Source organism: Fusarium odoratissimum (genome assembly GCF_000260195.1).
Source record: "Fusarium odoratissimum NRRL 54006 unplaced genomic scaffold supercont1.59, whole genome shotgun sequence".
NCBI lineage: Eukaryota > Fungi > Ascomycota > Sordariomycetes > Hypocreales > Nectriaceae > Fusarium > Fusarium odoratissimum.
This window is the reverse complement of record NW_022158785.1, coordinates 45,498-67,856: the sequence shown is the minus strand read 5'-3', so window position 1 is coordinate 67,856 and position 22,359 is coordinate 45,498. Positions and strand designations below refer to the sequence as shown.

Sequence of the window (22,359 nt, the reverse complement as noted above, 5' to 3'; positions counted from 1 at the left end):
GCCATGCATGCATCTAGGGATCAGAGGCGACAGCTAGCTCTCAAGCTTAACACCACAAAACTGCAGTGTTGTACAATCCATAAGGCATAGCGTCCTCATGGCGTTCATATTTTGCAAGGATTCCATGAATGGATATTGCTTATTTGCTGTCACTTCACATAGTTCCACGTGGTCAATTAGCAAATGCCATACCTTATTCTGTAACATCCTAAAGATATAGTTCAAGGTGGTGGCTTGCTTCTAGATCCCTTTCAGCCAATAGCTCCGCTTTGGATTGAGTCTCGACACAATAGACCTCGGCTCACTAGCTTCATCCTGTCTGGTGAAAGCTGGGGTATAATCTGGGGTAACTCGATATAGGCGTAGCGTGAATCTTATGTGGTCTGACATTTAATCTTCACCCTGATGTCATTTAAAGCTGAATGGCCAGGACCTGACCTCCACACCAACTCCGGGGCTTCCCCTGAATTAGTGACAAGACTATTGATCACCTACATGTGAAGCTATATCCCCTGTCCCTGCTTCCATTTCGTCTTAAGAGCAGAATGCTCCCGGTCTCCCTCCCCCTCTGTCAGAGGGTTTCTGATCGACGAACAAATATGGCGTTGTCCTCGACTATCGAGAAGGACATTGCTATTGCATGCATATGTTCCGCTCTGATACTATCGCGATGCGGCTATCGTGTTTATCACTGGTACAAGGGCCATGCAGGTTCACATAGAATCTGGCATGCCGACGATATTTACATGGCGGTTGCCCTATTGCCTCTTATTTCGCGCACCGTCTGTATCACTCTCTCATTCCTCTTGAACCCCTCCAGCTCACGCGAACCTGCAACGAAAGATGAGGCGGCAGCCCAGCACGTAAGTGTTGAGAAACTCGAACATGATCGGATTGTTGGGCTTCAATTACTGGTTGGCACCCGATTGAGCTACACTCTGATGTAAGATCGCTTTTGTGGACTTCTGGTTGCATGCTGAGGCTTATAGTCTTTGGATTTTGAAAGCAGCCCTGCTCTCATTCTACTCACGCTTTGTTCGGGTGACAAACTGGGGCAAGACAACAGTCAAGGTGCTATGGTGCCTCTTGTTTGTTTCTTGTCTTGTTGTTATTGTATCGATACTAGCCGAATGTCGCCCGATTTCGTTGTATGTTTTCTATGGCTCTCTGGCCGTTCATTGTTAACCATTACAGGATGTGGAGGCTCACTTCTAAGGAAACGCGTACGTCTCCATTTTCTTGTTGCTCTACGATATTAACCCTGATTTGCATTAATGAGACTGATGTATGACAGAGCCCGTCTGCCAGAAAGGCATGGTTTACTTCTTCGCTCTGGCAGTAGGCAATATCAGCACAGATATTGCACTACTGATACTGCCTTTCCCGACCCTTGCAGTGGCGAGATTAAATACGAGAACGTAAAGCAACCTCGCAGTTTTCGATGTACATTAAGCTGACAATTGCCAGTAAGATCCAACTTGGAGTCTTGTTCAGTATCGGCCTTTTGGTCATTACCATTACAATTGTTCGAATACCGCTCATTCTCAACGATGCCATGTCTCAGAAGGCTCGATCTACTGTAGGTGTTCACTGCCGGAGCCCACTTGTATGAATATGGTGTCTGACTTCAATCAGTGGGCGACTATAGAGATTCTGTGCAGCTTCATCGTGGCAAACACGCCTTTCTTTTATGGACTTTTGAGAGAGCTTGGGCAGCACAAGGGCACACATCCTTCAGTGACAAATCCAAGCCGATCAGAGGGTCCATTCTATCTGCAGAGCAAAGGAGCAGATCACCGCACCTATGAGCTACAGGCTGCAACCAGTGATGGGAATAATAACTCACAGGAGCTGATCATAATGCCATAATAGTAAATCTTCTTAAATATAATTATCAATAATATTAAGATTCATCCCGAATCGCCAGTCGCTGACATGTAATCAAGTTCTACCTACACGGGAAGGAGATGGCAAAATCAGCTCCATCCTCACAGACACTTTGACGCTTACCAGCTGCGTAAGGCCTTATATATACCCCCAAAGGGAGCCACCACTAATGAAGTCAAAGTCCGCAAGTACTTCAAGTTATTCAACGACTGCGGAAGCAAGTCTCTCAATCATGGAATTGGTATTGATGGAGTTATTTTCCTTGTGTCTTGACTAGGTGGGTTCTTGGCTTGGTAAGATTGGCTTTTGGGATGCCGAGGTTGTTATGCTTAAGATATTTAGGTATAGGCCTTTTAACAGGACATTGCAGTATTTCTTCATTGGTAGTACCATCTCCTATTAATAAAACATACTTCATACAGCCTTCTGTCTTATCATAAACTCAGAAAAGAACCCATCAAGCTCATCATAATTATCAAGCTCTCCCACATACGACACATACTGATCAGGCCGCAAGATAACCACACAGCCCTCATCAGGTTTGATTCCAAACGTCTCGTACAGTCTACCATGTCCCTCATGATAAGACTCATCATCAACAAATATCTTGTTGTAATCCCAGCCGTCAACCTCGTGATACGGACGGAGAACCTCTGGAAAGTCGAAGATCTCGTGGTCTTGGCGTTTCGAGGCATGTACCGTAATAACTTCAATCACGGAGTCGTATCGAGCGGATGGTGGTGTGAAGCGCTTGATGAATGAAGATTCAGCTGAGAGCTTGTCGCACAGTGTCTTCATTCGCTTGTTCTGGTTGTCGAGGTCGATATCTCCGGGGAAGACAAGGAGTCTCCATGCTCCATTACTTCGGAGAAGTTCTTGCAGATGCCAAGGTCTAGCGTCAGCTTGGTTGAGAACCTTGACGCTGGGCATACGCATTCCGAGTTTGATCTCTGGTGCCAAACCCTGCCTCTTTACAGCGACGTCCTTCAGACCAGTGTCATCGGCAGCAGCCTTGGCGACAATGTTGCTTTGACCATAGTCCACAGCTGAAGTCTGTTAGCTATAGAAGACCGGTGCATTAAACGGACTTACCAATTCCACTGGCGAACAAGTTGCCCTTCTCAAAAGCTTCGCGGAACTCATCCATGCTGATTCCCTCCTCGTCCATGATATCCTTGGCCGGGCGCCCGGAAAAGAGGCGAGAGAATTTGTGGTCGAAATCGATAAGAGCCTGGGCAATTCCCTTTCTCTCAGTCTCATAAGTCTTGAGGATCGATCGGCTCGCAAGGCCCTTGACAACGTTGGCGACTTTCCAGCCGAGGTTGAAAGCTGAGAATGTTAGCTCGGTTGAAAGCGATGCTGTTATGGAGAGACTTACAATCTTGCATGCTGACATTCATACCCTGACCAGCCTTGGGGCTATTGAAGATTGTCAGACATTTGAGTCACCTTTGAGATGGGGGAACAAACCTGTGAGTGTGAACAGCATCACCAGCGAGGAAGACCCGATCGTAAGCCGAGAAGTTAGATCCGACACGCTGTCCAATCTGATAAGCCGTCCACCAATCCAACTTGCGATACGTCAATTTGTAAGGAGCGAGAATCTTCTGAGCCGACTCAAGAATGACATTAGGGGTGATCCATGATCGATCAGCTCGTGAGTCCTGCTCCCCAATCTTTGCCGTTGTCGTAAGCTGGATATACAGTCTGACCAGCTTATTCTCTCTCGGAATCACCATGACGCTTCCTGAGCTCGCTGAGTGAACCGCACAGCGCTGTCGGATATCCGGGAAATCAGTGATGGGCACGATGTCAAGAACGCCCCAGATGTAATCTGTTGATTCACCCTCAAGCTTGAAGCCGAGCTCCTTTCGGACCCACGAGTGAGCACCGTCTGCGCCGAGCATATACTTTGCCTTTACTACTTCAACAGTGTCGGCTTTGTCGTTGAGTTCAGCTGCTTTAAGCATGTCGGCTGTGTCGTCTGGAGAAAGGTTGCTGCGGAACAGACCGTCCTGAACAGTAGTACCGTTGGCGGATGTTGATGTCTGCTTTGGCTGAGCTTCCTCTTCGCTCAGATGTCGAAGGTTGACGGTGATCGGATATGCATCTGGGTCTTCAACAACTTTGGGATCAATCTCAAGGCTCGTTGGCATGACTCCTCGCTCGACCGAGATCTTTCCCTGGCTGAAGTCGTTGATAGCGTCGAGGAAGAATCTCTCAATGCGACCTTGGTGAAGAACAACCTGTTGGAAGCGACTGATGCCAGGAACTGTGTCGGGAATCCTTGAGCTTCGGCGGAGAATACCCTTTTCATCAGGGTTCCACAGGGAAATTTCGAGCATGTGGTTAGACTCAATCCAAGCTCGGTGCGCAAAGCCAAATGAGTCGAAGATCTCGAGTGTTCGGCATTGAAGACCGTCTGCTTGACCATTGAAGATCTGAGAAGGTGTCAGTAAAACGCACAGGAAGAGATGTAGGAACTCACCTTTGTTCCTCTCTTGTCGACGATGCGTGTTTTGATGCCACATTTGGCGAGCCATGTTGCCATCATGAGACCGGCGGGTCCGGCTCCAACGATGAGAACGTCGACATGGTCTGTCTTTGCGCCGATAGCCATCTTCGCATGTATCTCGTATTGGCTCGGATGGGGTGAAGTGTCTGATAGCGAGGTAGTGATATCGTCAATCTGCCAAGATGCACTCGCAAGATCTTATACTCATTGACGATGTTTACAAGATCAAGAGATGCAAGGGCGAACCGACAAGATGGTAAGATCCGAATCGGAAGACGGGTGCTTATGCTCTATGACACATGAGATCGGAACAGTTACGAATTGCTCTTGAGTGACTGGTCAGGCCATATGTACAGCAGCCACATTATGTAACACTTTGTCGTTCTTGATAGGTCGAGGCCAGTGCCGGAATTATCATCTCGAATTGACGGTGGATTTCCGTGATGACCTTAGCCCAGCTTGATTCTAGCTTGCGGGGTAAAGATGGGGAGCAGTCGTGAACAGCGAATAGCATCAATGATCATTGTTAGCCACTCGTTGATAAGCTTATCCGTTTTCACGTGTGGAGAAGTCGTCAAGTCGCCAGGGCCGATCTACGTCCGGGGGAAGGGAGCAAGGATATCGGAAGGAGAATCATCTGGGGTATGGTCAATCAAAGAGTCGTATGCAAGTGCGGGTCTCCATTTTCGGATGCTGGTTGATCATGCAGTTTGACATTTCCGAAATTCTCTTCGGATCCAGGGTAGTCATCTATCCGAGCTCGAGGTTCAAATGGTATTTCGGATACTGGATCGAAGACACACATTGAAGAAAGACATTAATACAAAAGACAGAGGCATTCTTTGCGTTATATTCCCAGCGCTTGAACATTGGTGTCTTGAATATCTTTCAAGAAGGCATAAGTAATCTCATTGAGAGCCAGAAGGCTTTCCTTTACGGCGTCTTTGAGTAGATATTCGATATATCAATAAAATGTACAATTGCTTGTAAAACTCAACATGAGAACTAGTTCTTTTCCTTCTTCAAAGCTTCCCATTGTTCCAATTTCGTCAGCCATTCGTTGGCCTCGTCAACCAGCTCCTCATCATCTTCACTCTTGCTCCCCTTCAAATCCTTCACCAGCGCTTCAACGTGTTCTCGCATTGGTTTCCAGGCCTCCCCAACAGGCACACAATCAGACACAAAGTCGATCAAGAAGTGCTGGTACTGTTCATCCTTCTCTTTGTTTGCCTTGGCCAGAACTTCGGCTGCAATAACAGCAGCAGTCTCAGGAAATCGAGCAAGTTGGTTTCGACAAGGCATGAATGGCGGATTGTTGGCGTCAACAAGCCAGCCAAACAGCTCAGGCATATATGGCCTCATCTCTTCAGCCGTATGGACACGCTCTGTAAGCGTGCGATCGCTGACCATGTCGAATTTGTCCTTGGTGACCCAGACCGCCTTGGCATCTGCGGCGAAGCGCTCAAGATGGCCGGCGTTGTGAATGACATGACAAGTCTGGGCATAATGCGATGAGCGATGGGTAAAGCCTGAGATGTCGAATGCAGCGAGTGCAGCCAAAGCTGGTCGATAAGGCTGGAGCTTTTCGAAGGGGAGCTTGAGAAGAACAGAGTACAATGCTTTCTGATGCACTCTCAGCGTATCGTAATCTTCATCTCTGATTAGAGAAGTGAGGACGGACGAAATGGCTTCGACGGTCGCAGGCTCTGCTGCGCGGGATCTGATAATGTCGATGTCTTCACTTCCATCCTCGAAAAGCGTCTCTCGATCCGACCAGAGCATTGTCGGCACCTTTTCTGCAAAGGCCCTTTCGTCCAGGGTGGACAATTGTTCTCGATTCATGGTGATGAAATCTCGACGTGCTAATGAACAGACAGTGTTTGGTGGGATGAGAATTGCGAATCGAGGTCTCGCGCGGTTGGCAATTATGAATCGTCTTGCAGCTTGATGTATCACTCGTACAAACATTACCAGAGGGGTCGAGGAATATAGACCACGCCTCACCGCTACAAAAGACGGGAAATGAGTCAGAATAAATATTCCGCTTCTTCAGTTGGGTGAAGAGTCGATGTCTCTGGCTAGGACTGACGCATGAAAAATGTTACCCATCTGGTGTTCGGGTCACCGAGCTGAAAGCTTGGTGGGGGCGCTAATGATCTCTGCCAGCGAGTGACACCGGGGCTTCACTGTCATCATCCCCTGGCATCCTTGAAAATGCGCCTGAGCTAGTTGCTTCGCCACCGCCATAATGGGCTCAGCCTTATGAGTCTCATGAAAGCTAGGGGTCCAGTCAAGCAACCACAAGCTGTACTCAGCAATGACGAATTGCTGACGGATGACGCTATTCCGCTTCTTCATAGTCACCCAGGGAGTACTTGAACAAGAAATATGTGCGGTGCATTGATATCTAAAATATCCGAAAGGGACAGTCTAAAACAGCTTGTATCCTGGCATGATATGGGCATCCCAGTTATCCTCAAACTCATATCCCATATGCTCACCAGCTCTCCTCACGAGTCGCTTCGCGGGACAATCGCTAACAGTGGTCGAAGTTGAAGTAGTCGTCGTAGGAAGGGTAGTTGTGAAGGCAGTGATTCCAGCCTCAGAGCAAGCTGCGTAGTACTCCTCGGGAGAGTCGCAGTATGTAGCATAAACAGGAACCTCAGTTGGTTGGATGGTAGTGGCTGTTGGTTCTCCCTCTGCGCGGGCAGCAAGAGTGTTCATTGCAGGTCGCCATGTTGGGAATCCTGTTGGAATGCGGAACGCGACTTCGCGCTTGAACACGGTTGAAGTTCTGCAAATGTCAGTATGCGATCCAAAGAAGAAAGGACGGAACTCTTACTCGGGGTATGGGCTGACTGTGACTGTGTTCAGTCTCGAACAGTCAGCCAGGCGGCTCTCTCGTGGAGGCTCGCCGTTCAAGCCATCAATACCGACAGCACAGGCATCGGAAGAAGTGGTGGGTTGAACAGCATCAGAGGAGGCGGTAGTCTCTGCTGCGGTGGTTGCCTCGGCACTGGACGTTTTGATACCGACGATCTGTCCATTCTGGCATTGTTCCTCTGCACCGCCATGTTAGTAAGATGCAGCGCAGAAGCTACGGGTCCTGCATACCTTTGTAGGCTGTGAGAGTCACAGGTTCACAGCCAACAGGCTCTGACCCAAAGGTGATGTACACCTGCCCATCAGACTCGGTTTGACAGAAACCAGCCTCGCCAAACGACGCATCTGTCCACGAAAGGCGACCCCCGGCAATTGAGAATGTTGTCGTGACAGAATCAGCTGGCGGTTCGCCCTGAGCAGCAAGTTCCTGAAAACCACTGCCAGCATAGTAAATAGGCACTCCATTTTCCAGAAGCTTTCCCTCATCGAGGCGAAAGACTGAAGCAAAGGTGCATTCGGTTGGATTGTTGCTGCCCACGAATGTTGTATCGCGCTTCGATAGCCGACGTCGAGGGTTCACCTGGAAGATAATGGCCTCGCCAGCGGGTACGGCTGCGCTCGTAGTGGTGGTACCTGCCTCTGTCGTCGTCGTGGCTTGTTCAGAGGTGGTTGTGGTCACTGAATCCAAGACGCTTGTTTCAGAACTTGTAGGCTCGCTTGCAGATTCACTGGCGGAGAGCGTATTGGACGAAAGTCCACCAGGCTTACATGGCCCAGCAGCAGCATGAACCGCTAGCACAGCGAAGACAAGGCTCTTGGCGATCATGGCTGCGATAGTCTATGAATACGGAATGTCTCGTCAAAGCAGAAACCACCAAAATCGCAAACTTGGGGCTCGGGAGATAAATATGGCAATCTGCATATCGTACTTCATTTTACCAGCTCTTTTTAGCGCTGACCAGCCAGCCGTTGTGCCATATTTAGTCAGGGGTTCTGAAGAAACTATCGATCTTAGGTGCTTTGGCGCTGAAGACTATTGAATGGTCTAGACCTTTTTAGCAACCAGGTCGGATTTTACTTAGCTTTGTGCCAATCGGGCGCTGAAAAGGAAATTTGACAGCACTAATCGGAGCAAACTGTCCTATTGGTCAGATCCTAAGCGAGCATACTTGTCTCGTATCAGATCATGGCGTAATTTTCACTGCGATTTGTTACGGAATAAGTACCCTGCACATCGAGAGTGAATCAATGAAGGAACTGGCTGTAATAAACGACGTCCTTCACCTTTGTTCTCATCACGAACAGTTACACAACGCACGCTCGAAGCAAAGAAGTGCCAAAAACTGTCCATCTTCTCAACAGAGTTTGTCCAAGCAGGAAGCTTACAGTTGAGAATAAAGACTACTTGCAAGTGATTGAGACTGCAGACTTCATGATCAGGATTTAGAAATGTTGTGAGGTGAAGCACCGATGCTTATTAACAAAGAAAAACCAGCCCCGGACCAGTATTATAATTCGCAGCATGCTGTTCCCTTTCAACGGCCTGCCACTGTCAAATGCATTTGAATAAACGGTTGATGTGATTCACGAAAGACCTCTATGCAATGAAACTACTTAAGTCTCCCTAGAATGGTCTTTGCCAATTGTCGGCCTTATCTCTAACGCGACTTGCGAGAGCTCATACATTGTAAGGTCACACAGAAATCAGCATCATAACAATCTGTTTCAACCGCGTCGTCTACCCAAAAGCAAACTATCAAGCTACCTGCCCAAAACCAGTCCGTCGCCCTCAATGAGCACCTCGCGCAAACTGACCAAGCAGCCCCGTTTCCGTGATATTGACGCCTGGGGAGCGTTGAAAAGGCGTGACCTCGAATACGCTATCAATCTTCTCGTCTCGGGTGATTGGACCATCGATGGTGTTTTCAAAGATGACTGGAGCTCCTTGGATGCACTGCCATGAGACTGCACTCCTCGCATTGATCCTTCGCCGTCTTGTCCTCCACTATCTGAGAGACTCCAATCTCTATGAGGAGTTCAAGACACTCATCGTCGGATATCGCATCAGTCATGCTGAAGACAAGTGGTGGACGCATGTTTTCAAGCTTGAGGAAGTTTACATTGAGAACTCAGCTCGTTACAACAGCGTTTTGGAATCGATCGTCGACTTCATGGGCCCTGACTCGACAACTTTCATTGCGTCTGCACGTACCCTTGCATCATTCAGCGTACTTAGCACCATGGAGTGTGGTCTGAACAATTATTACCGGCGTTTTGGGGGACGTTCTTGTCGCCACAAGCAAAGAACAACGAGCTACCGGAATGGGGGAATGTCATGATGCCGAGTTCCCACTACATACTGTCTTAATCTAAGTGTCTTTCAAGCCCATCGAGAAACTTTCGGAGCAAATACTGCCGAGCGGTACTCGGCCGAAGGCTTTTGATATGAAACCTCGTGTTTGCCAGACTCTCGCAGAGCAAATACGCGAGGCGTTCCACTTCTCGAAAGCCAAAAAGGTCAATCCACGCCACAAAGCACATCCCATTCTCATCGGCTCATTCTCCGCTTCTATGCAAATCTTAATTAGACTCTGTTGGCTGTAAAATATACCAACCGCATTGTGCATGCCCCGCCTCCGATATCATCAAACGAGTGATGATTCAGCAAACCTCGTGATGTACAAGCTCACTTCGGCGCCTGTTCGGACCCATGTCGCTACCGAGAAACTGGGCGGAAGCTTCAGAACGATAAAATCTGAACACGAGGGCATTCAAGACGAGCCATGTTGGAAGCTCGGTGGCTATAGTATGTATCATGCATCCCAACCAGGCAAACTCCTCGGCGCCAACAATGATGACGACTACATCGAGGCACTGGATCAGTCAAACGTTGGTGATTTGATGTTCGTGTTCGGCTTTGTTTACCATGAGTATCCGCCACAAACAGAAAACGGAGGCGTTGACCTTTCGGCTTTGCAAAAGTCAATTTGCGGAGACATGATCCGGCCGCTGCGGATGGAAAGCGTCGGCTTGAGCTGTGGCTTGAACCCAAAGCACAAAGTAAACAACCAGAATCTTCTGTCGTTGTCTGTGGCTTACAATGGAATCACGAGAGAGTTCAACCTTGATGACATATTTGTCGCAAGTCAACGCAACCCCGCAGCGAGAACAACTTATCGTATGCAATGCAAATCGATACCATTCACATTTAACCATATTGACATCTCAACTCCCAAGATCGAGGAGACAAAATGGTCTGGAATTCTTGATCGACATCAGTCCGCAGCTGAGCTCAAGCTTGCCAATCTCTTTGTCGTTGGGAATGCTTTCTATAGTATGAATGACCAGACAGAGGCAGACAGACTCATGCTCGTCAACAACGACAACGAAAAGTTGAGGTCCTTGCTGCAGCATCATCCTGAACACGAGGTCTTCTTGAAAAGGGGCAACAAGGCCAAGATTGACCACCAACACGAGGTGAGTACAACAAAGGGCGCGAAAAGAAAAGAGAGATGCACCCCGATTGAGAGTCACACGGGAGTTTGATTGGATCAGATGATCTGAGAATTGATGACAGGGACGGTGATTTGTCGGATCCTGGCTGACCTCGGCTTTTCTTTTGGTGTTGTTGACAGCGTGTGTCGTCCCGGAAATGAGGCTTCGTGTCGTGCAACTCACGAGTGTGAGGGTTGCAGCCCCGAAATGAATCGAGGGGTGATACGGAGCGCCCTCAAAGTTTCTCCTACGAATGCTGATAAGAAACTTGTATAACATGACCTACCCCTCCTTTCAAGAGCACGAGATTTCTTGGTACGTTTTCCAACATTGTTTGGCCTCTCAGCGAAACCGATCAAGGGTACACGTCTATTCTTTCGAAGCAACACAATCAGGGCCTGGCACAATCAGTAAGAACCCTCCAGTTCTTATACGATAAAGACTTCCTCTTAAACTTACCTCGTTTACAGCAGCTAATTCCCGTCTTCATTCAAAGTCGAAGATGCGGTTCGTCTATGCAATTTCTCTGCTTCTGTCTTTTACTTCTGCGGCTTTGATCAGACTTACTTTCACTCTAAACGTCGAAGACAGCAAGTCTTCTCTGGTCGTATATCGCGCCATTGGGGGGGGCTTGATCGGAGAGAGATGTGGTAGAAAGTTTCCAGCCAAGGATACCATCGACTTCTCCATGATCAACTCTAGTGGCGAAGGCAACTTTACAGTTGGAAATAATACCTACAGGGTTCACCAGGATCCTGTGTTTGCAGGAGGACCTATATGCCATACAGAGATGAGCCCCCCGTATATTTCCATCCATTGCGGAAAGTTATGGTGGAATATTACCAATAGTACGTTACCGACCATGGAGGGCCCTTGTTTTGCCAATATTACGCAAGAGGAGAGCTCGCTCGATGGTGATCTGGATCCGGATTGGAACCCGATTATGAAAACGCTTCTTGTCCATAAGCATATCGGTTATTTCCTTTTTAGGCGCATGGGCGCACCAAACATCGACGGCAGTGGTTAGTATTGTGATTAAATTAATGGGACGCGACGTGCCTAACATGGGTTTCAAGGATGGCCTCACTTGAGGTACCGCTACCGGCAGGTCTCGGTAAGATTCCACCTCTATATTCGGCTAACGCCTTATTCTTTGTTCTTGCTCATAATGCTAACTAACCCCAGGATAATGTACATTGTCACAACGACGAGGGATGTTCTGTTGGCAGTAATACAGGAAAAACCGAAGCCTTCGGTTGGACTGCGACAGCCAACATTGATTTTGTCGCATTGGGCTTCACTGTGACGGAATCCTACAATATCGGGTCTTCGTATACTTGCAATGGCGGCCCAAATGACACAGTCTGCGTCTGGTACAAGGTTGCGAACACTGCATGTAAGTTGCAAACTTGTATGTTTATCGCACGGAAAATTCTAATAAATGATATAGATGTTGGTCGAGTTCCGGATGTCTTTCTTCCCATGAATGACTGTGACAAGCACAGCAAGCAAGTTCTCATAGCCGCCCCAAACCTAGACAATGATGGTGGTGGGTATGTCTGTAAACTCAACGAAGAATGCAAGGCTATGAACATTGAATACTGGGATTGCTATGGTCAAAAAAGAGCAGGACTCACCTACTGTCCACCTCCGGGGCACCCACCAAAGCTCGACCCAGACAAGGGGCTCCTAACGCAGTGTGTGCAGGGAAGGGCCAGGAAGGCAAAAGAGATAAGGCAAAGAAAGGAGCTCAAGGCAAAATTAGGAAAAGAGAAATGGAAGCAGCATGAAAAAGAGAGAAAGAAGCGGGAAGAAGAGTTAAAAAAGCAGGAAAAGGCAAGGTGGAAGGAACAAAAAAAGGCGATAAGTGAAGAAGCAAAGAGGAAGGGGGATTCGCCAACACAGGTAATAAAAGGCTTGCTCAAGGAATGCGGGCGATTCATGTTATGGCCGATGTGTCTTCTTTGGGGTTGTTAGCCTAGCTTGGAGTCTCTCCCTCTGCCTTGATAAGGGGGTGTTTTATACTGTTTGCAGGTTTAGACCTACTACCCTCTGCATTGCCGCAAAGCTTGCTCATGTGCTTGAAATTGCACCAAAGGGCATAAAGGTCGGACAATGATAACTTGGGATGGACCTGGAGTACTTTTGAGTGGGAATTTCGTCAGGTCAGATTCACAGATCCCATGACAATTTGGTAACAGGTATTACAGCGGACTGTGATTTCGCGGTTGAGAAACTATATCCTTACTTGCAATAGTCACAGCCAGAGTGTTTAAAGATTAATATCTTACCTCTTTGACCTCGAGCCTGAGGTATCGTGAATTTTGGCTATCTTGCACTTTCCAAGCATATGAGGCCTATCACTAGAGCTTGGATGCGAGATTCTCGCCAGACAACAACCGTGTCACACCGACACTCGCCGTGACACCACTCTCAATAGCTCCATCAACGAAACCTCTCCATCCATTAGCCCAGTCAGCACTGGCGAAGAAGACTCTTCCATGAGGCTTCTGAAGCTCCTTGAGCCAACGACTCATAGCCGGGCCAGGCCCCCAGCAGCTCCAGGTACCTTTTGCAAGATTGTCATTCATCCAGTCGTGGGTGAGATATGCTTCAACATCAGCATCGGGCTTGATGTGTCCTCTGAAGCTTGCGATAATCTCTTTGCTCGCTCGTGGGTCTGCGAGATGCCCGCCGTAGCCAAAGCCAATGCAATATGTACCATTGTTCTTGTTGGCGTTGCCATTGTGGTCGGAGAACGCAAAGCACCACGGGGACCTTCCATATCCGCTTGCCATGGCGAACCAGCCAGGCTCTGTTTGCTTCAACTTGAAGTGAATCTTGGCACCTTGGTTGATATGGCCGGCCTCGGCAGCTTCTTGACGGAGTGGCGAGAGAGGAGGGTTGAATGAGATATCCGATAGGCAGTTCCTAGATAGTCGTTAGCGTCCAATTCTAGCTAAAATGGAGATTTACGGTACTCACAAAGGGATAGTCGATATCACGTATTTGGCTTTGATACGTCGACCGTTCTTTGTAGTCAACGTGACCCCATTACTCGTCTGGTCGACCTTCTCAACTACAGTATTGAACAGTAAATGTCCACTATACTCAGACAGTATCGACAGTGCTAGAGATGTCATACCGCCCTTTCCGAGCTTACAAAGCCCAGCGCGCTCGAAAACGCCAGCCATTGAATGGCCACCAAGTGCGTACCATCGCAGCACCTCGACAAAACCACACAGCGAACCTGGCACAGAGCCAAAAGAGCTGATCATAGCATCAAACATGTCCTTCTCGACCTGAGGAATGTCCAGCTGGTCGAGGCGATCCTTGGCGGATAGATACTCATATTTCTTCCATAGTGCTGGTTCGCGCAGTGGATCGTGGGGATATGGCATTAAATCATAACTGGTCAGGCCGTCAACGGCGAAGAAGGCGTCAGCTACTCGTTGAACTGCTTCGTTCGTCTCTTTGGTATCAAGCTTGCTTGGACCAGCAAAACTTGCAGTATAAGCTGTGTACTTGGCATCTGCTGTTCCTGCTGAGGTCTTGAGGTTTCCTTGAAGATTGTAGCGGTGGATCTCGGAGTAAACGTGCGGCTGGCCCCTAGAATCACTGCATCAGAACTATGTATCAGCCGTCCCACAAGGGTCTTACCAATGAACCCATGTTCCTCCCATCTCAAACTCCTCACCCAAAGCTTTGGCTGTCCATGTTCTTCCGCCAATGCGATCGCGGCCTTCGACAAGAAGAACCTTACCGGCGGTCAGACCGATATCTCGAGCAGCGATAAGTCCAGCAAAGCCTGTTCCGATCACAACAACATCGTACTTGTCAAGGAGTGAAGCTTCGGGTGTACCCCTGATAACGGAGTCTGTTTCGAGACCAGTTGTGAGACCGTTGCTGGTCCAGAGATAACCTTCTTTTGAAGTTGGCATAATGACTAAATGCAATACTTATAGCAAGAAGAATATGTGAGGATATGCTCAAGGTCATTGATAGACAACATGGCCATCTTAAATGCAGTGGATGTCTCATGAGCTTATTTCCTCATTGGGACAAAATGTACGAGGTCGCTGATAAGATGGCCGAAGTAGTCATTCCGACGTTCCGAGGCCGAGCAACCTCGCACTTTACATCCATTTTAGTACTAGACTAACACTTATGAGTGACGGAAATAACACTTCCGATGTCGCAAATACCCCAGACTCTACATTCAATACAAAACAACACGGCATCCACTTACACGCAAGATGCAATATTAAAGGATTAATTAACCAGCTATAATTGTAAATAGTCATAAGCAAAGAGAACCGCTTTCATAAGATAGTGAACCGCTTCTTTTATTACAAATGGTAATATTAAAGTAAGTTTAGCCTGGTCATCCAAATATTGTTTCCAATCTCTTTTCCGACATGATATCTATCCAGTGAAAGCTCGATATCACTGGGTTCCCGTTCTGAACCGCCGGCAATATGTCCATACGCGACCAAACCTCCTCCAGTATAAGCATGACGTTTTCAATTGGCCCCAAACGAACAGCCGCATACATCTTGTGAATCCGCTGTCGAACAAAAGCCCGCAAACGAAGTGTTTCCAATCTCTTTGGTCCTTCACCTTCTCCCCTTCGTGAGACGGGCCCCAGGACACTTCCAGCGATCAGTAGAGACAGAAGCTGTATCGATATTGTCCCTGAGTCGTCTGGAATCTTTTCCAAGATTTCCAATATGCTGAATGCCAGTCCCATGACTAGATCTGTCTTATCATCACCATGGTGCAAATCAATAGCACCGTCCGGTCTCTCCTCTCTCCTTGTTGTCTCCGGGAATGCAGAGTAGAGCTCTAGTAGGGCAGCCAGACGATAACAGCGGGATATAGCCAGCAAGTGATCAGGCGTTGTGCATGGATCTCCAATGTCATCAATAAGACCAAGATAGGGCAGCCGATACCCCACGATCTCACGTTCAAGACTAGTAGCTTTGGCGAGTAACTCAGCGTACAGGGCCCTCTGATGGATCTCCCCGGTTTCGAAAACCCGCAAGCTCTTCAGAGCCTGGTTATTCCGCACCAGTGTTAGTGTCTTTGCAAGAAACACAAAAATGGGCGTTGCAACGCCAGTCCATGGACAAGGCTGGATGAGTGCTGGGGGATGGGGATCACGAAAGATGGTGAGATGTGATAAGCCTTCGTATTGCTGGTCGAAGAGGGCTGAGCTCATAGCTTCCCAATATACCATGGATGAGACCACAAATATTTGTGTTCTCGTCATGTTTCGTCTTTTGTCGATGTCTGTCAGTTTGTTTAATGTTATCCATGACCTGAATAGTTGTCGTGACCCATGGAGATGTGGCAGACCAGTTGCAGAGACATCATGCCAAGCCTAATGAGTCAACAGGTCAGTTCTGGTCAGACTAGAGGAGCGGACATACCTACCGCAGTCATTCCCAAGAATATAATGCTCAAGAGCAAGTCATCCGAAACATTCAGAATTTTCTCCCGAGATACCAAGGCCGTAGACCGGTTATCATCCACCTCGCATTCCTTGCTCACAGGAAGCTTAGACAATGTCTGTGAAAGATGTGACATTGCCTCAGTCTGGAACTCCAGTGGAATATAGCTGCTCTTTTTGTCGCCCTGGTACAAATGAGCTGCTGACATGCTCAACACGCAACCAAAGAGTAGGGGTGAGTCGGCCATCATTCTGGCAACTTCTGATCGGAATGGGTTATTCGCCGAGTCGAAGGATGAGTTGAAATGGCAAACTGTTGTAAAGTAGTGGTCCAGGATGAGTGATGTTTGTAGAGTTGGTGTGTAGGAAGTCAGGCAAAGAGAGTCATCATGTAAGGCATCGGGCGCAAGAGAAAATTCCTCATCGGCTTGGACGTCGTCGCACAATGCCGAGGGCTGTTCCGAATTTAACGTCGAGGGTGGATGCATTTCTAACATGTCCTCTAAGTGTTCCCTGGCATCAGATAAACTCGAACTCGAACCTTGCGTGAAAGGGCCAGGTGCTTGTACTTCAGAGTCATTGTCGTTCTGAGTCTCGACGCTTTCAGAGTCTGATTTCGGCTGTATCAAGTTTGATAGATTTCTGGCACCTGAGTCGAACCAAGAAAAGGAGTTATCCGCAGTCGGTGACGAATCAACCATGTACCTCTCATACTTGGCCGACCATTTCACAGGCTTTTGATAGCCGGGACATTCGACACCAATTTTCGCGCATCTCTTGCATCCTGGCAGCTGCTCATCACATTTCACCTTCTTTTCTAAAAAGTCAGTATTACGATAGACTTCTCGTGGCGACAAGACCGCGACTTACGCGTCTCTTGCAGATAGAACAGCCAGCTAGACACGCCTGTTAGCTAGGTCTCTCACATCTCTGAGAGGTGCACCAACTCCGCGTTTTCGCCTTCTTAGTACGGCATCTTTTTGACTCGTCGGTCATGGTGACAGCTGGAGCCATGCTGCATTTACAGAGTGATGATGAAATTCACATCCCGGAAGTTCTGCCTCAGGGGAGAAGAACCTCCTTCAGCGCCCAGACGCTCGCTACCCCGCATTCCGGTATTACAGGGAAGAGGCTCCACCGAGATAGCGCTTCCAGTACGTACTTGATCTGGCAAAGTTAACCGTAACACAGAGACAGTGATTGGATGTCTGACATGTTATCGGAGATCCGCTTTAGCTGACCCACTTTCTTATCGCTCGCCGAGAATCCACCTGCAATAGACTCGGCCCTGGCTTAAGTCCCTTTCCCAGGCTCTGTTTATCTCATATTCAGCTGGACTATACAGAACACTGCCTGCTCAGTGAGACTCTGACAGCTTAAAATACATGCCTCAGAATAGCGGAAAGCTCCACTGTTGTAGAATAAAATAAGGTAGAAGTCCAAGCACAGACCATAATGTCAACTTACCCTAAAGGGTGTCAATTTTAAAATACAGCTTATGCAATTGCATTTATTCTGTTCAGTAGTCAAGTCTTTCTTCTTTCCTAGATACAAAGGAACAGAAATCTCTTTCTCAACATATGGTAATTTCACTTCCTGTCTCATTCCATGAATGCCTATCTTATGACGTTTTGAATGGATTAAAGAATATCCCAAGAAGTATTTATCGAAATAATCACAACCCTAATGTGATAACCCAAATAAATCTATCGCATGGTCGCCGCTTAAATTCAAGACTGCTTGTTTTGTTTGAGGATAAGACTATTACATTAAGAGCTTACAAGGCTCAGACCTCTTTAATACACATGGAAGCAGCAGAAGCTTGAAAGATTTCAGTCCGATAACAGATAAGCTGGTTCAACTCAGGATAAGATAAGCGGGCTCATTCTGCTAGTCAGCGGAATCAAAGGCCAGTCTGACATATCAATAAGGCTGAAGACACAGAAGGAGTATATTGGCGCGGAATGCTCTCCGCCCTAGATCATATCGTATCCACTTGAAGGAAGTGTAAATGAGAAACACCGCATGCTCAACACAGTGATCCTTTTTGGCAAACGACTGCCTGGCTCGTCCGATTCGATATCATTTAATCAGTCATTGACACAATACGAATGCCAAAAGAAACCTTTGAATAAGTGAACCAAACAGTGCAGCAGACAGCATGTTTCGTGGCATAAGGGATAGGAGAGCTGAGAATAAATATCTCAGCCCGGCATCTCGGCACGCTCGTTGCGGGCCTGTAATATAAACAGGGCGACATGACAGGCTCGCATTCCGAATCTGGTCAAGTCTAGGCTGAATGAGAGCTGCATTCTTTAATTGTTTCAACAAATGCCCTCTCTCGTAAGGCGAAATACGGATATCTCGGGACGTGCCAACAGTCTCCTGCATAGAGCTGAAAGACAACAGCAAAAGTACATAACGGGAACTAGAAGCTCCATCAAACAAGCAATGTCTTGGCACCCTTTGTACCGTAACTTTGTTTTAGCAAGCAACTGCCATGAAAACATACGGTCTTTTTCTTGTCGGCTTGGCTTCTCTAGCCACCGCTGATGTCAAACTCACAAGCTCAGGCTGTGCCGACGCATCAGGGCTCGAAAAGTGTCAGGCTTCAGTCAACAAGAAGACAAGCAGCTGCATTGCTCAAGCTCGCCACGATAACAGCCAGCTAGAACTCCTCGCATGCGGCTGTCAGGACTATGTCGACAACTTCAACTGCTACGCGGCTTCTTGCTGGAACAGGGTCTGGGAATGCGAGTATCAGGAGTACATGGTTTCGTACTTCATGAACTGCGCTACTGCCAAGCAACCAGTTCCCTACTTCCCCGCTCCCAAGAATGCGCCAGGCGCTTGCTCTTGTAACGTTGGACAAGTCTATCTCAACATACAAGATGCCATTCAGCAGACGGCGACGTGTTCGAACAATGCTGATTCAGGCGATGCGGGAAGCAATCTGCAGCAAATAGAGGGTTGCAACTGCTGTGAGATCAGTGGAGCTCTATCAAGGTATGCTGCACTTCGTGACGCTATCAAGTCATCGACACTAACGTGGCCAGTATCGTCGAGATTTGCCCCAAGACGGACCCCAACCTCATCGGCCTGAAACAAATATCCAGCCTCGAGTCCGAGCTGAACGTCGACTACAAATCCTGCGGGTCATACATGGAGACATACGATTGTTCATCCAAGCTGTCATTTTCTTTGGAAGGTGTCAGCACTTATTACAAGCCTGATGATCCCCTCAAGACTGGTACCGCCACCTTGAGCAACAGCCCGGGCTCCGTCACGGCACCGGCCAGTGGAAAGGTCTTTTCGTATACCAACGGAGGCGATGGAACTGTCTACACTATTACCGCCGCTGGTGTTGGCAAGGACAGTTCTGATAGCAAGGGGAGCTCCGATAGCAATGGTGATTCAGGTGCCAGCGACAACTCATCGAGCTCTACTGATACTGCGACTGGGGATAGCAGTAAGGCTACTGAGAGCTCCAAGAAGAATGGAGCGGACAAATCGGCGGGTGGGAGGGGGTTTATAATGGGACTGCTGCTAATTTCCACCCTGATAATTATGTATTAACAATCATATATTAGCTAAGAAGCTTATAGACCAGACTTATAGGGCACCTGAAGAATGAATAATGGTTGTGATCTTACTGTAGTTGCTTAAATAGTTCTTGTGTAAATAGCTAATTAAGATGGGAGGTTGGGGTCACTTTATTCTTCCTCTTAATAAAGTAACTAGTTCATAGGCATGTGAAAGAAAAGAGCCCTTGCGTAAGCAGCCGCAGCCGCAGCCGCATATCCATGCCATATGTCGTTCTTGTGCGAGTCGGAATAATCCGAGATACCACGAATCACCATGCAAGGGAAGTTTGTCAACACTCCTGCAGCTTCAGTCTCGAAGCATAAGACATTATATCTCTCGGCAAGATCGTCCCTCAAATTGCCGTCTTTAATTACCAGCTCACCAGAAGCGATTGTGCCACGATGGACAACGACAGTTGGACCGCCTTCATCTTCTTCCACGCTGACGCGCTGTACAAGATTGGTGGGATCACAGCCGCCATGCTGGCACGAAAGTCTAGGCTCTCTGTGTGGGTAGTCCGGCCGATAGAGGCGATCCTCAGAAAGTCCAGGGTACCTGTACTTCCGGAGACCCCGAATAGTAGTATCAATGCGCTCGATGTTCTCTGTAACCGGGTCTACTCGTGATCTCGCCCGTTGAGCAGCAAGGACCTGAGCCGCACCGAGAAGCAATCTTGGAGGAGGCGCCAACGCACCAGTTCTTTGGAAGAAACCCTCCTCTGCTTTTCCATGGTCGTACTGAACGACACCTGAGTGCTCGCCTGTTGGCTTGCTAACCACGACGTCGCCTAGACGAATCATGCCGTTGTCGGTAATGGTTGGTACACCTCCCCCAATCCCTACTAAGAGACCGTAGCGAAGATTGGGAAATGTCGCCCTGGCCTGAGTGACAACTGTTGCAGCGGAATTATTTCCGGTTTGCGGCAACCCAGCAATTACAACGTTGTGACCGGCGATGGTGCCTAGAGCATAGACATTCTGATCAGTGCTGGGTTGCAGCAGCTGCTCGTGCTCCTCGTCTAGCATTTCCAGAGCAGCCACTTGCTCAACTTCCAATGGACAGATCCAAGCAACCGTGTAATCTCCATGGCTTCTTTTTTCCGTATCGCCACCCTTTAGTCTATCATTCGAAGATAGGTCTTGGGCCCTTATAGCTCTGGAATTCAAATGAGTACGTATCGAGATTATACAGTCCAGAGGATCATCAACAGCAGCCGGACAACCAATGCGAAGACTAAAGTCTCTAACACGTGCTCTCAAAGTCCTCCAAAGAGGATGATCAGCAAGTTTTGGAAGAGCTTCCTCAAAGGCTTTTCGACATTCTGTTACTTCGTCGTCATTCATTGGAACCCCTGAACTCGGGTTTGTTCTTCGTACAGGTTAGAAACTTCGGCCCATATTCAGCAAAAGAGTCCCTGGCTTACTCAACACGCTGAACAAAGTCTTTCATGTTCTCTTGCCACGCAACTGTGATGACTGTTCCAGCCAGATGCTTGACAAAATCAGCCAGTATTATTGTGGCCTCATTTGGATGACGCTCGACTTCTGCGCGAGCAACGGCAAAGCTCGCATCTGGGTCCACGAACTCCTTTAGCCATTCGTGTTCCGCGAGTATCGCGGTAAAGATGGTGCCTTCGGCATAGTCAGAGAGACATGGGATGACGTCGCGCATGAACAGCCGATTCTTCTCTTGTTCCGAATCATTGTTTTGGAAGGAAAGCCAATCTCGATAGTCTGGTGCTCCAAGAATTGGAATCGTTGATTGGACAGGCATGATGAGGATATATTCGTGTGGGATTTTAATCAGCTTGTAGTAGTCATTAAACAAAAATATATGCTTCTGTTGTAAATGAGACTCGAATGTATTCCAAGACTTCTACAAAGAATAGGCCCATTAAATATTCAGTAACTCACTTTCAGCTAGAGAAAACCGGAAAGAATGCTCCGTTCATCATCGGAACGTGGCGCATCAGCTGGCAGGGGACACCACCCACCGACTGATAGTTAGTCCCGAAGGCTGAGTACATACAAACTGCGTTCGTTTGGCCATCAATACAAGTCGCCCGCAGAAATCTATATAGCAAATTACTTGAGCTACCTCCAATAATTCTCAAGCGCATCGATAGACACGAGAGCACAATCGCTTGAACTCTTCCAGATGCAAATGACTTCCTACAGCAGCACAGTGCCAGTTTAGCATGCTGTAGCAGAGACTTCTCCGCGGAGTCGTTGAACAATGTGGCTTCAAAAGTCAGGCCAGTTCAGCTGTAAGATGACAACGCATGATAATGTGATAGGCAACGGCAAGAAATTAGGTCAATTCAGCCTCACTCAGCCGCACTCGGCCACAGGTTGTATGTGTGGCCTAGACGGGCTGAATGATGAGGAAGTTAAGAACCAGATAGTGGAGAGGAGAACGTTCTCAGCCTGAAGTATTATATGACATGAGCTATATACATGTCTCTGGCTTTCTATCTTAGTATTGAAGACCCAGTCAACTTCTTGCATGCTGCGTTGTCCACGGCCTAAGCTCCATTTGCCGA

At 48.0% G+C, this 22,359-nt stretch overlaps 11 protein-coding genes across 13 annotated transcripts; 5 read left to right on the top strand and 6 right to left on the bottom strand.

The window, feature by feature from the left end:
* Positions 1–463: 463 nt before the first annotated feature.
* On the top strand, positions 464–2,850 carry FOIG_15804 (uncharacterized protein). 3 transcript variants are annotated; one of them, XM_031217192.1, is made up of 6 exons: positions 464–943; positions 990–1,148; positions 1,195–1,223; positions 1,295–1,418; positions 1,468–1,579; positions 1,636–2,850. In XM_031217192.1, the coding sequence occupies exons 1-6, from the start codon at positions 546–548 to the stop codon at positions 1,867–1,869; spliced, it is 1,056 nt and encodes a 351-aa protein (XP_031053089.1). In that variant the 5' UTR covers positions 464–545; the 3' UTR covers positions 1,870–2,850. The 3 variants fall into 3 exon arrangements, with proteins under 3 accessions (XP_031053089.1, XP_031053090.1, XP_031053091.1); XM_031217193.1 differs by having other exon boundaries at positions 1,468–2,850; XM_031217194.1 differs by having other exon boundaries at positions 1,195–1,418; positions 1,468–2,850.
* Positions 2,140–4,832, bottom strand: FOIG_15803 (phenol 2-monooxygenase). The gene is made up of 5 exons (XM_031217191.1): positions 4,376–4,832; positions 3,358–4,328; positions 3,266–3,306; positions 2,980–3,216; positions 2,140–2,933 (listed from the first exon to the last, which is right to left on the bottom strand). Exons 1-5 carry the CDS (start codon positions 4,505–4,507, stop codon positions 2,302–2,304), a joined length of 2,013 nt encoding a protein of 670 aa, XP_031053088.1. The 5' UTR covers positions 4,508–4,832; the 3' UTR covers positions 2,140–2,301.
* A 446-nt stretch (positions 4,833–5,278) lies between these two features.
* On the bottom strand, positions 5,279–6,368 carry FOIG_15802 (uncharacterized protein). The gene has a single exon (XM_031217190.1). It carries the CDS (start codon positions 6,242–6,244, stop codon positions 5,408–5,410), a length of 837 nt encoding a protein of 278 aa, XP_031053087.1. The 5' UTR covers positions 6,245–6,368; the 3' UTR covers positions 5,279–5,407.
* A 464-nt stretch (positions 6,369–6,832) lies between these two features.
* Positions 6,833–8,111, bottom strand: FOIG_15801 (uncharacterized protein; the record flags this gene model as incomplete). The annotated part of the gene is made up of 3 exons (XM_031217189.1): positions 6,833–7,196; positions 7,245–7,464; positions 7,517–8,111. The coding sequence occupies 3 exons, from the start codon at positions 8,109–8,111 to the stop codon at positions 6,833–6,835; spliced, it is 1,179 nt and encodes a 392-aa protein (XP_031053086.1).
* A 1,105-nt stretch (positions 8,112–9,216) lies between these two features.
* FOIG_15800 (uncharacterized protein) lies at positions 9,217–9,624 on the top strand (the record flags this gene model as incomplete). The annotated part of the gene is made up of 1 exon (XM_031217188.1): positions 9,217–9,624. The coding sequence occupies one exon, from the start codon at positions 9,217–9,219 to the stop codon at positions 9,622–9,624; it is 408 nt and encodes a 135-aa protein (XP_031053085.1).
* Positions 9,625–9,961: 337 nt separating this feature from the next.
* Positions 9,962–10,831, top strand: FOIG_15799 (uncharacterized protein; the record flags this gene model as incomplete). The annotated part of the gene is made up of 1 exon (XM_031217187.1): positions 9,962–10,831. The coding sequence occupies one exon, from the start codon at positions 9,962–9,964 to the stop codon at positions 10,829–10,831; it is 870 nt and encodes a 289-aa protein (XP_031053084.1).
* A 1,026-nt stretch (positions 10,832–11,857) lies between these two features.
* On the top strand, positions 11,858–12,378 carry FOIG_15798 (uncharacterized protein; the record flags this gene model as incomplete). Its single annotated transcript, XM_031217186.1, has 4 exons — positions 11,858–11,894; positions 12,018–12,176; positions 12,231–12,333; positions 12,357–12,378. 4 exons carry the CDS (start codon positions 11,858–11,860, stop codon positions 12,376–12,378), a joined length of 321 nt encoding a protein of 106 aa, XP_031053083.1.
* Positions 12,379–13,143: 765 nt separating this feature from the next.
* FOIG_15797 (lysyl oxidase-like protein 2/3/4) lies at positions 13,144–14,721 on the bottom strand (the record flags this gene model as incomplete). The annotated part of the gene is made up of 3 exons (XM_031217185.1): positions 13,144–13,711; positions 13,766–14,389; positions 14,441–14,721. The coding sequence occupies 3 exons, from the start codon at positions 14,719–14,721 to the stop codon at positions 13,144–13,146; spliced, it is 1,473 nt and encodes a 490-aa protein (XP_031053082.1).
* Positions 14,722–15,084: 363 nt separating this feature from the next.
* FOIG_15796 (uncharacterized protein) lies at positions 15,085–17,292 on the bottom strand. The gene is made up of 4 exons (XM_031217184.1): positions 17,180–17,292; positions 17,103–17,128; positions 16,217–17,044; positions 15,085–16,163 (listed from the first exon to the last, which is right to left on the bottom strand). The coding sequence occupies exons 1-4, from the start codon at positions 17,244–17,246 to the stop codon at positions 15,165–15,167; spliced, it is 1,920 nt and encodes a 639-aa protein (XP_031053081.1). The 5' UTR covers positions 17,247–17,292; the 3' UTR covers positions 15,085–15,164.
* Positions 17,293–18,699: 1,407 nt separating this feature from the next.
* FOIG_15795 (uncharacterized protein) lies at positions 18,700–19,808 on the top strand (the record flags this gene model as incomplete). The annotated part of the gene is made up of 2 exons (XM_031217183.1): positions 18,700–19,238; positions 19,289–19,808. Exons 1-2 carry the CDS (start codon positions 18,733–18,735, stop codon positions 19,806–19,808), a joined length of 1,026 nt encoding a protein of 341 aa, XP_031053080.1. The 5' UTR covers positions 18,700–18,732.
* A 161-nt stretch (positions 19,809–19,969) lies between these two features.
* Positions 19,970–21,590, bottom strand: FOIG_15794 (uncharacterized protein; the record flags this gene model as incomplete). The annotated part of the gene is made up of 2 exons (XM_031217182.1): positions 19,970–21,185; positions 21,241–21,590. The coding sequence occupies 2 exons, from the start codon at positions 21,588–21,590 to the stop codon at positions 19,970–19,972; spliced, it is 1,566 nt and encodes a 521-aa protein (XP_031053079.1).
* Between the last annotated feature and the right edge of the window lie 769 nt (positions 21,591–22,359).